This window comes from Hylobates moloch, unplaced genomic scaffold (assembly GCF_009828535.3).
Source record: "Hylobates moloch isolate HMO894 unplaced genomic scaffold, HMol_V3 SCAFFOLD_52, whole genome shotgun sequence".
NCBI classification, from domain to species: domain Eukaryota; kingdom Metazoa; phylum Chordata; class Mammalia; order Primates; family Hylobatidae; genus Hylobates; species Hylobates moloch.
The window spans coordinates 196,282-211,453 of record NW_026652327.1 but is presented as its reverse complement, the minus strand read 5'-3'; the positions used below and the strand labels follow the sequence as shown (position 1 = coordinate 211,453).

The 15,172-nt window shown below is 40.4% G+C and overlaps 1 protein-coding gene across 3 annotated transcripts in view; it reads left to right on the top strand.

Annotated features, from left to right (window-relative positions):
- The window catches only part of LOC116463681 (calcium uptake protein 1, mitochondrial), a 263,393-nt gene that overhangs the window by 53,820 nt on the left and 194,401 nt on the right, over nt 1–15,172 (top strand). For all 3 annotated transcript variants that reach the window (XM_032146892.2, XM_058434803.1, XM_058434804.1), the window contains exon 2: nt 12,323–12,484. In XM_032146892.2, coding sequence (XP_032002783.1) covers nt 12,324–12,484 — 161 coding nt within the window. In that variant the 5' untranslated portion in view covers nt 12,323. The remainder of the gene's footprint in view (nt 1–12,322; nt 12,485–15,172) is intronic.

The following is a 15,172-nucleotide window of genomic DNA, read 5'->3' as shown; positions in this document are numbered from 1 at the left end:
AACTGCTTTCTGAGGTTACTTCTAGGGAGAGTGATGGTATTTTAGGTATAGGTGTGCCTTATCGCAGGTTTGTTCCAGACCACTGCCATAAAGCTAGTGTCACAAAATAGCAAGTCGTATGAATTTTTTGGTTTCCCAGTGCATATAAAAGTTATGTTTATACTATAGTGTAGTCTATGAAGTGTGCAGTAACATTATATCTAAAAAACAGGCTGGGCGCGGTGGCTTACACCTGTAATCCCAGCACTTTGGGAGGCCAGGGTGGGCGGATCACAAGGTCAGGAGTTCAAGACCAGCCTGGCCAATATGGTGAAACCCTGTCTCCACTAAAAATACAAAAATTAGCCGGTTGTGGTGGCAGGTGCCGGTAGTCCCAGCTACTCGGGCGACTGAGGCAGGAGAGTCGCTTGAACCTGGGAGGTGGAGGTTGTAGTGAGCCAAGATTGCACCACTGTACTTCAGCCTGGGTGACAAAGCGAGACTCCGTCTCAAAACAACAACAACAGCAGCAAAAAAAATGTGTACATGCCTTAATTAAAAATACTTTATTGGGCCAGGCATGGTGGCTCACACCTGTAATCTCAGTACTTTGGGAAGCCGAGGCAGTTAGATCACCTGAGGTCAGGAATTCGAGGCCAGCCTGGCCAACATGGTGAAACCCCGTCTCTACTAAAAATAAAAAAAAATAAAAATAAAAAAAAAAAGCCAGGCATGGTGGCACACGCCTGTAATCCCTGCTACTCTGGAGACTGAGGCAGGAGAATCACTTGAACCCCAGAGGCGGAGTTTGCAGTGAGCCAAGATCGCGCCACTGCACTCCAACTTGGGCGATAGAGTGAGACTCCGTCTCAAAAAAAAAATCTTTATTGCTAAAAAATGGTAATAATCATCTGAGCCTTTAGCAAGTGACCATCCTTTTGCTGATAGAGGGTCTTGCCTCCATGTTGATGTCTGCTGACTGATCAGGGGTAGTGGCTGCTGAAGACTGGGGTGGCTGTGGCAATTTCTTAAAAAAAGACAACAATGACGTTTGCAGCATCAATAGACTTTTTCTTTCACAAAAGATTTCTCTGTAGCATAGGACGCTGATTGATAGTGTTTTACCCAGGTAATTTCTTTCAAAATTTTTTCAAAACTTGAGTCAGTTCTCCCAAACCCTGCTGCTGCCTTATCAACAAAGTTTATGGAATATTGTAAATCCTTTATTGTCATTTCAGCAATGTTCACAGCATCTTCACTGGGAGTAGGTTTCATCTCAAGAAACCACTTTATTTGTTCATCCAGAAGAACAAAGTTCATCCATGTTGATGGCTGCTGGATGAACATGGATGAACTCTTCATCCAGTCAAGTTTTGCGATGAGATCACAGCAATCCAGTCACATCTTCAGGCTCTACTTTAAAAAAGATTTTTTTAATTGAAATTTACAAAAACAATTTTTCTTTTTTTGACACTAGCAGGACTCAAACTTGCAACTTTTGAATTAGAATTCCAGTGTGCTATTTAGGCTCCACTTCTAATTCTAGTTCTCTTGCTGTTTCCTCCACATATGCAATGACTTCTTCTACTGATCAGATGAGATTGGGTGCGTTCAGGGTAGTATGGCCATATACTTTTTTTTTTTCTGAGACGGAGTTTCGCTCTTGTCGCCCAGGCTGGAGTGCAATGACGCGATCTCAGCTCACCACAACCTCCGCCTTCCGGGTTCAAGCAATTCTCCTGCCTCAGCCTCCCAAGTAGCTGGGATTACAGGCATGTGCCACCATGCCTGGCTAATTTATATTTTTAGTAGAGACGGAGTTTCTCCATGTTGGTCAGGCGCTGGTCTCGAACTTCCGACCTCAGGTGATCTGCCTGCCTCGGCCTCCCAAAGTTCTGGGATTACAGACATGAGCCACCATGCCCAGGTTTCAATATGTAGTCTTTTATCCCTCACTCCCCTCCTACCTGTCCCCCCAGAGTCCATTATATCATTATTATGCCTTTGTGCCCTCATAGCTTAGCTCCCACTTATTAGTGAGAACATACAATATTTGGTTTTCCATTCCAGAGATACTTCACTTAGAAGAATGGCCTCCAGCTCCATCCAAGTTGTTCCAAAAGCCATTATTTCATTTTGTTTTATGGCTAAGTAATATTCCAGGGTGTATATACGCCACATTTTCTTTATCCACTTGTTGGTTGATGGGCATTTAGGTCGGTTCCATATTTTTTTGCAATTGCAAATTGTGAGATATAGCATAATTCTTATGGATCCTAAGGATTTTCAGAATGATGAATGAGCGTTGCCTTCAACTTAAAGTCACTAGGTACATTAGCCCCTAACGAGAGAGTCAGCCTGTCCTTTGAAGCTTTGAAGTCAGGCATTGACTTCTCTGTAGCTGTGAAAGTCCTAGATGGCATCTTCTTCCTAGTAAGGCTGTTTTGTCTACACTGAAAATCTCTTGTTTTGTGTAGCCACCTTCGTCAAATGATCTTAGCTAGATCTGGATAACTTGCTGCCTCACCTTGCACCTTTTATGTTATGAGGACAACTTCTTTCCTTATACCTCATAAACCTGTGCTAGCTTCAAACTTTTCTTCTGCAGCTTCCTCACTGCTCAGCTTTCATATAATTGAAGAGAGTTAAGGTCTTTCTCTGGATTAGGCCTCGGCTTAAGGGAACGTTGTGGCTGATTTGATCTTCTGTCCAGACCACTAAAATCTGCCTCGCATTAGCAGTAAGCCTGATTCACTCTTTTATTCTTGTGTTCATTGAAGTAGCACTTTTAATTTTTTTCAAGAACTTTTCCTCTGCATTTGCAGCTTGGCTAACTGCTGTAAGAGGCCTAACTTTTGGCCTATCTTGGCTTTTGGCTTTTGACATGCCTTCCTCATAAGCTTAATCATTCCTAGCTTTGTTTTTTTTTTGGTGTTTTTTTGAGATGGAGTTTCACTTGTGTTGCCAGGCTGGAGTGCAGTGGCACAATCTCAGCTCACTGCAACCTCTGCCTCCCGGGTTCAAGAGATTCTCCTGTTTCAGCCTCCTGAATAGCTTGGGTTATAGGCTCCCACCGCCACGCCCAGCTAATTTTTGTATTTTTAGTAGAGATGGGGTTTTGCCATGTTGGTCAGGCTGATCTCGAACTCCTGACGTCAGGTGATCCACCCACCTCAGCCTCCCAAAGTGCTGGGATTACAGGCGTGAGCCACCGCGCCCGGCCCACTTCTAGCTTTTGATTGAAAGTGAGATATGTGAAATTTGTCATTTCACTTGAACGTTCATTTAGAGGCCCTTGTAAGGTTGGTTGTTAACTGGCCTAATTTTAATATTACTGTGTCTCAGGGAACAGGAAGGCTTGAGGAAAGGGAGAGAGACGGGGAAATGACGGGTGAGTGAAGCAGAACACACACAACAGTTACCAATTACGTTTGCCATCTTTGGGCGTGGTTTGTGGTGCCTCAGAACAATTAAAATAGTAACACCAAAGGTCATGATCCTAGATCATGATAACAAATATAGTAATAATGAAAAAGTTGGAAATATTGCAAGAATTACCAAGATGTGACACAGAAACACGAAGTATGTGTATGCTGTTGGGAAAATGGCACCAATGGACTTGTTTGAAACAGGGTTGCCATAAACCTTCAATTTGTGAAAAATGCAATATCCATGAAGTGTATAATAAAGTGAGGCACAATAGAATGAGGTGTGCCTTTATTTGAAGAAGACTTACTCTTTTTATGTGCTTCTGTATAACATTTTAGACAATGAAAATTTATTTTTATATTATTTGTACAATTAAATCTATTAAAAATGTAAAAAAATACAAATGTTTGTGAAAGTTACAGATATTAGGATGAAACACTTTTGTTAGATCCAAACAAAATAGGGCAAGGAAGGCCACAGACAGAGGAGACTGCTGCTTACATGTGTGAGATGAGTGTTTCCAAAAAGTTGGGCATGGTGGCTCACACCTGCAATCCCATGGACTTGGAATGCTGAGGCAGGATGATCGCTTGAGACAAGGAGTTCAAAACTAGCCTTAGCAATACAGCAAGACCCCATCTCTGTAAAAATTGAGAGAGAGAAAAGAAAGAACCATTTTCAGGAGCTTTCTAAAAATCCCATAAGAAACTTTGACATCATCTGGGCATCTCCTATTTTGACAAGGTTTATTACTAGACATTCTTTACAACTAGTAATAAACCTAGTCCTTTTTTTGAGCGTACTTGTCCAGTGCTCTCAAAAGAACACTTGCCCAGTCATGGCATCTTCACCAGTGAACTAACAACAACAATGGCTTTGGGCCTCTGGAACAAGTGAACTCTGTTTCTAAGCAGCTTAAGTGAATCTCTGCCTTTTTCCTAATAAAGCTTCCCTTTATCCTTTCCTCACTGGATACACTGGTGACTTGCCATCCCATGCATTCCAAATTATAATTCTCATTTCTCATTCCTGAATAAACTCAACATATTTGGGGATAATTTTCCTTAGTGTCTTTTTTTTAGACTGACATACTCTTCTTGCTTGTGCCACACAAAAACCTGTATAATGCCCAATAAATCATTATTATCATTATTATCTCATTATTTCCCCATCTTTATTTTTTATTTTATTTTATTTTTTTGAGATGGAGTTTCACTCTTGTTGCCCAGGCTGGAGTGCAATGGTACAATCTCAGCTCACTGCAACCTCCGCCTCCTGGGTTCAAGCGATTCTCCTGCCTCAGCCTCCCAAGTTGCTGGGATTACAGGCATGTGCTACCATGTTTGTATTTTTAGTGGAGATGGGATTTCACCATGTTGGTCAGGCTGGTCTTGAACACCTGACCTCAGGTGATCCACCCACCTCAGCCTCCCAAAGTACTGAGATTACAGGTGTGAGCCACCACGCCTGGCTGACATTTTATTTAACTGAGTTCTCACTTTAATTGGTGGCCAGATTTGGGTAGATCTCAGGTATGTTTCTTGGCCACAGAGTTAGCGGGTGCTGCTTTCAACAACAGTGTCGGGTAATAGTTGGTTAATAGTACAGGAGAGGTTTATTTAGGCCAGTGCAAGGATTGGAAGAGCCAAGCAGTCCTTCTCTAAATGTGCAGTTGTCAGGGGTCAGAAATATAAGGGGGTAAATCAAATATAAAAAGGCAAGCAGAAATTTTAAGTCAGGATAAGGATATGGTCTGGAATTGTAATAGTTTGCTAATTTGTGTAAGAATGTGCCAGTACTCAAAATAAAAGGATATGAGCTTGATTTACATAAGGTTTATCTCACTAGGGAAGCTTGCCATAATGTGCCTTGATTGTTGAGACATTATTGGGCCTGAGCTCAGTGGTGGGGCTGGTAAGTGACAGTTCTTGGCTGAGGGGAATGCAACAACTGCCTTCTGGGCCTGCCTTTATTTTTACTTAAATGAAAAAGTTTAAATAAAATCCCTAGGGGAGCATTAAATTTTATTTGTCTAATTTAAATTTTATTTATAAATAAAAAATTAACTATGCGATTACATATTTTACAAAGTTTAATTGGCACGTGCATATTACCTTATATTCTTCCTTTAAACTTAAATGAAAATGCTTATATGAAATACTGTACATTTGTTTGCATGGATAAATACATAAATTTTGTTTCAAATGAAATAGCATATCATAAAAATCTCTCTGTATGTTATCTTATTTCCAACTCCCACCAGCACCACTACTATTACTTTTTGTGAGTGTGTTGTTAGTTAATAAGTACATATGCATTCTTATTTTCTCCTCTTTTTATATGAAAGGTGGCATACTGTATGTGGTATTCCACATGTTGCCTTAGTTTTTTTTTTTTTTTTTTGTAGTGTTGGGGGTCTCACTATGTTTCCCAGGCTGGTCTTGAACTCCTGGACTCAAGTGACCCTCCCATATTGGCCTTCCAAAATGCTGGGATTACAGGCATGAGCTACTGCGGCTGGCCTATTGCTTTTAAAAAGATAACACTATGAACTTTTTTCATGTTTTTACATAAAGTTTTCTCATTCTCTTTATTGCTATGTGGTATTGCTTTATATAGATTTATCATACTTGAACCAATCTCTCTTGGTGAACATTGGGGTAGTTCTTAGTGTTTTGCTATTATAAACTATGATATAATAATTATGCACCATATACATGTGCATAATTTCACAAGTGTGCAAGTACATTAGTAGGGTATATTATTAGAAGTGGAATTTCTAGGCCAGTATATGCAGATTATATGAGTAATTTTAATGCAAATTACCAAATTGCCCTCCATAAATTGTACAGATTTGCATGTTCATCAGTAGTGCCATTCTGCAACATTGTCAACAAATGTGTTTTCAAACTTTTTGATTTTTGCCCATTTGATGGGTGAAAAGAAGTATCTGAGTATAGGTTTAATTTGCATTATTTTATTATGAGTGAGATTAAGTATCTTTTCACAGTTTTCAGAGCCATTTTTATTTCTTTTCCAACTCTCTTTTTATATCTTTACCCAACTTTCTGTTGGTTTGTGAAGTAATATTTTAATAATATTTTATTATTATCATTTTTAATATTTACATTCCATTCCATTATGTTATTATAGCATCGTTTATTTTTCTGTAGTTGGGCATTTGATCTACTTTTAAGAGTGTGGCTGTTATATTTTTTCTGTTGAGAACAGTTATTAAACAGGTTTTTCTCAGTAAGTTTATTTGGGAGTCAAAAATGCAAGGATCTGTTATAGGTTTTTGTACTAATTAGCTATGAGGAAATCACATAACTTATCTGGGTCTGAGTTGGTAAAACTCAGAACTTTCAAAGTTTGAAATCCCCTAGAGCCATAGCATATAGAAATGGATTGCCCAAACTAATAAATCTTGAATACTTAATATGATCTTAGTCTTTTCCCCTAAATGAAATTAATTAATTTTTGTTATAGTGTTTTCTACCAAAGATATGAGAGTGCTAAAGAGATGAAAGGAACCCTAAGCTCACCTACGCAATTCTTTCATTTTACCAGTGGGTGAGCTTTTTTCCCAAGGAGGAGGGATGAGCTTCTTTAGTATGTACAGCTAGCTGTTGAGTAGTACAGTTGAGACCAGATCTTGGATCATTGGATTTCTACCATACTACTTAGTGGTTTTTTTTTGTTTTTTGTTTTTTTTTTTTACCATACTACTTAGTGTTGTTATTGTTTTAATTTTTCTCCTTTTTATCTTCCATATCTCCTGTGCAGTTAGATATTAATATGTGTTTGATACCGATGTCTTTATCATTTTTTTTTTTTTTTAGAGGTGGGGTTTTACCATGTTGCCCATGCTGGACTTAAACTCATGGGCTCAAGCTATCCTCCCACCTCAGCCGCTTTAAGTAGCTGACGTGTGCCACCATGCCCAACTACATTTTGTTTTTCTTTGGAAATTTTTTGTTTGATTCTGTTTTTTATTTCTACACTTATCATAATCTAGGCACTCATCACTCAATACCTAGGTTATTAATGCCTTCTGGCTGTACTCGTCACTTTCCTGTCAGCTCTCTCTGCCTTTGCTTCTTTGCAGTTTATTCCATGCACTGCTGATAGATAGACTGATATGCTTTAACCCATGTTTTTACCATCATCTCTTCCTATTAAAGAACTTGAGTGGCTTCCTATTTTACATATGCTCTAAATTCTTGGTCTGGCATTCAAAGGTTCTTCTCAAGTGATTGTGGCTTACTTAGTTGATCATAAGTCTAGCTGTTCTCTACATCTGATCAGATGTTGTAAATTTATCTTCCAGGCTTATATACCCCTTGCCTGTTAGAACTTTTGGCTTTTTGAGGTAGGGTCTTACTCTGTCATCCAAGCTGGAGTGCAGTGGCACAATCTCGGCTCACTGCAACCTCCGCCTCCTGGGTTCAGGTGATTCTTTTCCCTCAGCCTCCTGAGTAGCTGGAATTACAGGCGCCCGCCACCACGCACAGCTAATTTTTGTATTTTTAGTAGAGACAGGGTTTCACCATGTTGGCCAGTCTGGTCTCAAACTCCTGACCTCAAGTGATTTGCCCGCTGTGGCCTCCCAAAGTGCCAGGATTACAGGTGTGAGCCACTGCACCCATCCTGTTCCAACTTTTGAATTGGCTATGTTATTTATTTTAAATATTGAAAACTTCCAAGTGTCTGTTCTTTCTGTTGTCAGTGATGAATAATGTTTCCTTCAGATACGCATGTTTTAGTTTAGTGCTCATTTTTGCTGTAGCGAAGAGCAGTGCTATTTATGTGAATGTACATGTGGATTTCAGAAATGTTAATTTTGAAATGAACCAAAAAAAAAAAAATCAGAAGTTGCCAGACAGGAAGAAAATATAATAGACAGCCTCCTGGGTGCTGGATTTTGCTAGAGTTATGTGCAATAAAATGAGATGATTTCTGGGATTGGGGAAGGATGTAAGAATTGTGTTACTAAAGCTTAGGTCATGGAAAATAGGAGAAAAGATTAACAGTTTTTCCATTTTGTCTATATGAGGGCAGGATTTAGGTCCAATTTTGAAGTTGGACCTAGATTGGATGAAGGGAGCTAGGAGCAAAGTTTACATAAGAGATTATAGGTATAGGTCCCAGGGAAGAGTTAATAGTAACCAGCTCATTGATTTTAGGAGATGCCTAAGTAGTCTAACCTGACTTGAATCCAAATAATAGAAGACAGTTTTCTAAGTAAATTAGGAACTTAGAGTATACTTAAATGTTAGGAGCAAGTACCTGTATAGTTTGTACACAGACATGTGAAAGTAAAATGGTTAAGTATTTAAGCACTAATAATGTAACAAGTCCTGTGCTAGACTATGTGTTTACAACGTGAAAAAAAAATAATAATTTGGGCCTTGGGGCAAGGGGAGAAAAATTTACGTATGCCATAGGAAGATATGTACAAAGTACAAGGTAGTTTAAATTAGGAATCAGTGGGCTGGGCATGGTGGCTCACACCTGTAATCCCAGCACTTTGGGAGGCCAAGGCGGGCAGATCACTTGAGGTCAGGAGTTCAAGACCAGCCTGGCCAATATGGTAAAACCCCGTCTTTACTAAAAATATAAAATTAGCTGGGCATGGTAGCACACGTCTGTAATCCCAGTAACCTGGGAGGCTGAGGCAGGAGAATTGGTTGAACCCGGGAGGTAGAGGTTGCAGTGAGCAGAGATCATGCCACTGTACTCCAGCCTTGGCGACAGAGCAAGACTCCGTCTCAATACGCACACACAAAAAGTTAGGAATCAGCAAACTGTGCTTTGAGAAAAATCAAAGGGCATGGATTCTTTGTATCATTTGAATGAATTACCCCTACAAAAAAGTGGAACTGTAAAGAAATGCCTCTTCTTCCCTCAGCCCATCTGGTGTATTAAAACAGCGAGGTACTATACTGAGCCCTGAAGGTCATAATCTAGAGGGAAAAAAATCATTTACATTAATTCTCTGAATGGAGGTGCCTGAAATGATCCTATGGTTTTGGGGGTGTCTCTTGACATTTCTCTGACTTAATCAAAATTTTACACCATTCTGAGGCTTAAGACTAAACAAAAGCTTTTGCTGACTAACCCAGTCTCAACTTAATCTTTTTTATTTGTAGTTTTCTGTCATTTCTATCATAATATTTTTATACTTCAAGATATAATTTTAGGCCGCGTGCAGTGGCTCACGCCTGTAATCTCAGCGCTTTGGAAAACTGAGGCAGGTAGATCACCTGAGGTCAGGAGTTTGGGACCAGCCTGACCAACATGATGAAACCCCATCTCTATTAAAAATGCAAAAATTAGCCAGGCATCATGGCATGCGCCTGTAGTCCCAGCTACTCGAGAGGCTGAGACAGGAGAAATGCTTGAATCCGAGAGGCAGAGGTTGCAGTAAGCTGAGATCATGCCACCACACTCCAGCTTGGGCAACAGAGCGAGACTCCATCTTTAAAAAAAAAAAAAAAAGTATATATATATATGAATGATTTTAGAAATGTATTGTTTTAAAAGTGTTTTATATTTATCTTGTTTAATTAGAATGTAGATAGTTTTTGGCTTTCTGGGTCTCACATAGGGCTGTACATACAGTATGAATTTAATAAATTTTTGTTGAATAAGAACTTCCCAACCAGGCATGGTTTACAGGTTCATGCCTGTAATCCCGGCACTTTGGGAGGCCAAGGCGGATGGATCACTTGAGATCAAGAGTTCGAGACCAGCCTGGCCAACTTGGTGAAACCCTGTCTCTATTAAAAAAACAAAAATTAGCCAGGTATGGTGTCGTGTGCCTGTAATCCCAGCTACCTGGGAGGCTGAGACAGGAGAATCGCTTGAACCCGGGAGGTGGAGGTTGCAGTGACTGAGATTGCGCCACTGTACTCCAGCCTGGGTGATAGGGCAAGACTCGGTCTCAAAAAAAAAAAAAAAGAAGAATAAGAACTTCCCAGTAATTATCTTGGATGCTGAATTAGTTGGCTTTTGATGGGGCAACAAACAACACCCAAATCTTTGTGGCTTACAGTAACACACATTTATTTCTCACCAGCATTCTACAGGTCAGCTGTGCTCAGCTGGCTCAGCTGGGCTTGACAGTGGTTTATTCCAGGCTGAAGTTTGTTCATTATGGATGCCAGTTTGAAGGATCAGTGTCTCTTTGGGACATGGTCTTCCCTCGGTGGAGTGCAGGAACACAAGAAAACTAACAGCAGCACCTCCTAAAAGCACTTCTGGAACTGGTCCACATTCCATTGGTTAGAGCAAGACATATGGCAAGACATACACCAAAAACTTAAAGAGAAGGAAATTTATGACCTGGTATTCGTATGCAGAAGGGGAAGAAAAAAGTAGAAAAGTAATTTTGCCTAAGGGATGGGGGATGGAAGAGTAAGTATTTATTGAACAGTAATATGCATTAATACAGATGTTTCAGATTTAAAACAAAATATTAAAAGAATTTTTTTTTAAGTGAAGTTTGAACTATAGAGAATCTGGTAGGGAGGAGGGCTTCCAAGGACCTGGGTGTGAAAAAGATTTAATAAAAACTTCAAAGCAGTATCAGCATTATAAGGTAGGGGCAGCAAAGTCTCCCCTCCTAGGTTGAAGTCTTCCCACCTAACTCCGAGACATTGAAGTATGGAGTTAGTCCTCCTTAGATTCAAATTCTAGATCCATCACTTCCTACCTTTGTACTCTTGAGCAAGTTATATTTTAGATCTGTAAAATGTGGGTACCAGTTGTCTTTTTTCATTTCAGCTCTAAACGCATCTTTCATTGTCCCGTTTGTGATACTGGAAGTGTTTCCCTTGCCAGTTACTGTTAAACTTTGTCAGTAGAGAGACTAGAAGGACCCTGGAGGAGGGGTGTTTCTTGCTGAGTCTAGTGTGCCCTTTGTGGCTTGCTTCTATAGCATGCAGGAACTAGTGGGACACTCAATGGCACCCAACTCCTAAGGAGTTTCAGTGGCAACTCTCATATGCAATTTCCTAGTGAAACTGCCTCCTCATGGGTGGCTTCCCCTGGCATCGCAAAGGTCAGCTTCCCAACAAATTCCACTGGCATGAGTTGTCCAGTAGATGACTTGTTCTGGCATCACAGAGAGTGGCTTTCTAGTGCATTTTGCTGGCATGGCACCTTAGTAAGTTTCTCTGACGTACATAGCTGTGCCCTCTCCACACAGTCTGATCTCTGCCTTGTGAGTGAGAGTAGACCTTTTATAGACTGGTCTTTTCTTGGTGCTCTGTGTCAGATCTAGAATAGTAACTGCTCCCTATATCTGCTATTTCTTTAACTTCTGAGTAGTAAATTTCCTGTTGTAAGTAATAATTTTTTATTTTTTATTTATTTTATTTATTTTTTTGGACAGCATCTTGCTCTGTTGATCATAGCTCACTGTCGCCTCAACTTCCTGGGCTTAAGTAGTGCTCTCACCTCAGCCCCCTGAATAGCTGGGACTACAGGTGCATGTCACCATGCTTGGCTGATTTTTTTTGGTAGAGATGGGGTCCTACTTTGTTGTCCAGGCCGTTCTTCAACTCCTGGGCTCAAATGATCCTCTCTCCTTGGCCTCAGAATGCTAAGATTACAGGCATGAGCCACATACCTGGCCTTAATAATGTTTTATATTAAAAGTTTCTTACTCAAATTATCATGTGGTTTCTGTCTTCTAATTGTACTTTGACTAATATATCAGGTTTATAAGTAGTACTTTTCTCATAAGATTATTCTGAGGATTAAATGGGATAATATAAGCAAATTGTTTAGAATAGTGCCTGTCATAGAGCAATTACTTTAGTGTTTATTAGAAATGTTGGTAGGATCATCATCATTGTCATCGTAACTACCACTAGCTAAGAGTGACATTTCTACTTATTGTCCACAGGATGTTTCGTCTGAACTCACTTTCTGCTTTGGCAGAACTGGCTGTGGGTTCTCGATGGTACCATGGAGGATCACAGCCGATCCAGATCCGGCGAAGACTAATGATGGTGGCTTTCCTGGGAGCATCTGCAGTAACTGCAAGTACTGGTCTTTTGTGGAAGAGGTGAGTGTTATCCAACCATCTTGTTCTTGCATATACTTTTATTCTTCCAGTCATCTCTGTTGTCAGAAAGCAGTTGATTTCTGGCTTAACTCTGTATCAGAATTTCTTGCCCAGATCATTTGGTATTATTAATATTCGTCTATGAAATAAGATGTTTCAAAGAATTCAACATGCCAAGGCAATACTTAAGAACACTGTGCTTCAAGGTCTGCCTGTCTCCTCTGCTGAACATTTTAAATAATGGGATAGGGATAGCAATAGCAGCTTTAGAAAATGAATGCTTTCTGGCCAGGCGCGGTGGCTTACACCTGTAATCCCAGCACTTTGGGAGCCCAAGGTGGTCGGATCACTTGAGGTCAGGAATTCGAGACCAGCTTGGCCAACATGGCAAAAACCCATCTCTACAAAAATACAAAAAAATAGCCAGACACAGTGGCGTGAGCCTATAGTCCCAGCTACTTGGGAGGCTGAGGCAGGAGAATTGTTTGAACCTGGGAGGCAGGTGGAGGTTGCAGTGAGCCAAGCTTGCGCCACTGCACTCCAGCCTGGGTGACAGAGAAAAACTGTCTCAAAAAAAAAAAAAAAAAAAAAAAAAAAAAAAATGAATGCTTTCTGAGACTTCACAATTTGGTGACCCTGTGAAATTAACTAAAGAAACTTGGTACTTTAGTGTCCCTGATAATTTTTTTCACTATGGAAACTTCCTTGGAGAGAAGAGAAAATGTAGCGAGCCACAGTCTTCTCTTTCTTAAAATACATAGGTACTGTTTTTCTGACTCTGTCACTCTCTGTTTTTCATTTTTGTTTGTTTTTTGAGATGGAGTCTTGCTCTGTTGCCCAGGCTGGAGTGTAGTGGCATGATCTCAGCTTACTGTAACCTCTGTCTCTGGGTTCAAGCAATTCTCAAGTAGCTGGGATTACAGGTGTACACCACCATGCCTGGCTGGGATTATAGGTGTGCACCACCATGCCCGGCTGGGATTACAGGTGTGCACCACCATGCCCGGCTAATTTTTTTTTTTTATTGTACTTTAAGTTTTAGGGTACATGTGCACAATGTGCAGGTTAGTTACATATGTATACATATGCCATATTGGTGTGCTGCACCCAGTAACTCATCATTTAACATTAGGTATATCTCCTAATGCTATCCCTCCCCCCACCCTACAACAGGCCCCGGAGTGTGATGTTCCCCTTCCCGTGTCCATGTGTACTCATTGTTCAATTCTCACCTATGAGTGAGAACATGCAGTGTTTGGTTTTTTTGTCCTTGTGATAGTTTGCTGAGAATGATGGTTTCCAGCTTCATCCATGTCCCTACAAAGGACATGAACTCATCCTTTTTTATGGCTGCATAGTATTCCATGGTGTATAGGTGCCACGTTTTCTTAATCCAGTCTATCATTGTTGGACATTTGGGTTGGTTCCAAGTCTTTGCTATTGTGAATAGTGCTGCAATAAACATACGTGTGCATATGTCTTTATAGCAGCATGATGTATAATCCTTTGGGTAATTTTTTTTTTTTTTTTGTATTTTTAGTAGACATAGGGTTTCACCATGTTGGTCAGGCTGGTCTCAAACTCCTGGGGTCAAGTGACATGCCCACCTCAACCTCCTGAAGTATTGGGATTACAGGCGTGAGCCACCATGCCCAGCCTCTAGAGCTAACTTAGCCCTATTAATATAGCATGATCTTTCTGGGATGTTACTAAATGCCTTGGGTGTTCAGTGAGGTTCCTCTAGTCTGACTTGGTAGAGCTCGATTGTTTCCTGCTTGTGAGCTCTGGAAATTGACTGGCCTGTGGCTCCTTGGCAATTATTTTGTGTAGTTTCATCCTAAGAATGCACTGCTTAGTGTTGACTTAATACTCAAGAGTGTTCTGTATACATTTTTGGAGCTCTTTCTCTGTGTGTCTATTTCCTTTCGAGTCCTCTGCCTCACCAATTCCAGGCACCTCAGGTTTTCCAAACTTTGATCTCTGTCACTTTAATTTAGCAAGATCACTGTATTTGGCTTGGGATCCTCTTTGTGGTCTAGAAAATATTTTCAGACAGAAATTCTGGGCAATTACAGGCCTCCATTTTTCTTTTCTTTTTTTTTTTTTTTTTTTTTTTGAGATGGAGTCTCACTCTGTCACCCAGGCTGGAGTGCATTGGTGCAATCTCAGCTCACTGCAACCTCTGCCTCCTGGGTTCAAGACATTCTCCTGCCTCAGCTTCTCAAGTAGCTGGGACCAGGCAAGCACCACCACACCCGGCTAACTTTTGTATTTTTAGTAGAGATGGGTTTTTGCCATGTTGGCCAGGCTGGTCTCGAACTCCTGACCTCAAGTGATCCACCCACCTCGGCCTCCCAAAGGGCTGGGATTACACGTGTGAGCCACCACGCCTGGCCAGGCCTCCATTTTCTTAGAGAGTTGCATACTGTGCAGTGTCTGAAAGCAATCATTTGATATATTTTGTTCCATTTTCTGTATTTTTGCCCTGGTGGGAAGTCAGATCTGTTATCGTTTGCTCCATTACGGCTGTAAGCAGAAGTCTTCTTTTGTACATCATTGTATTTCATCAGTTCTGTAATATTTAATTAATTTAGTATTATATCATTACAGCAATGGCTTCAACTACCAGAAATACTTATATTATTTTTTAAAAGAGAAATACTTGTATTATATTATTTTGGTCCCCTC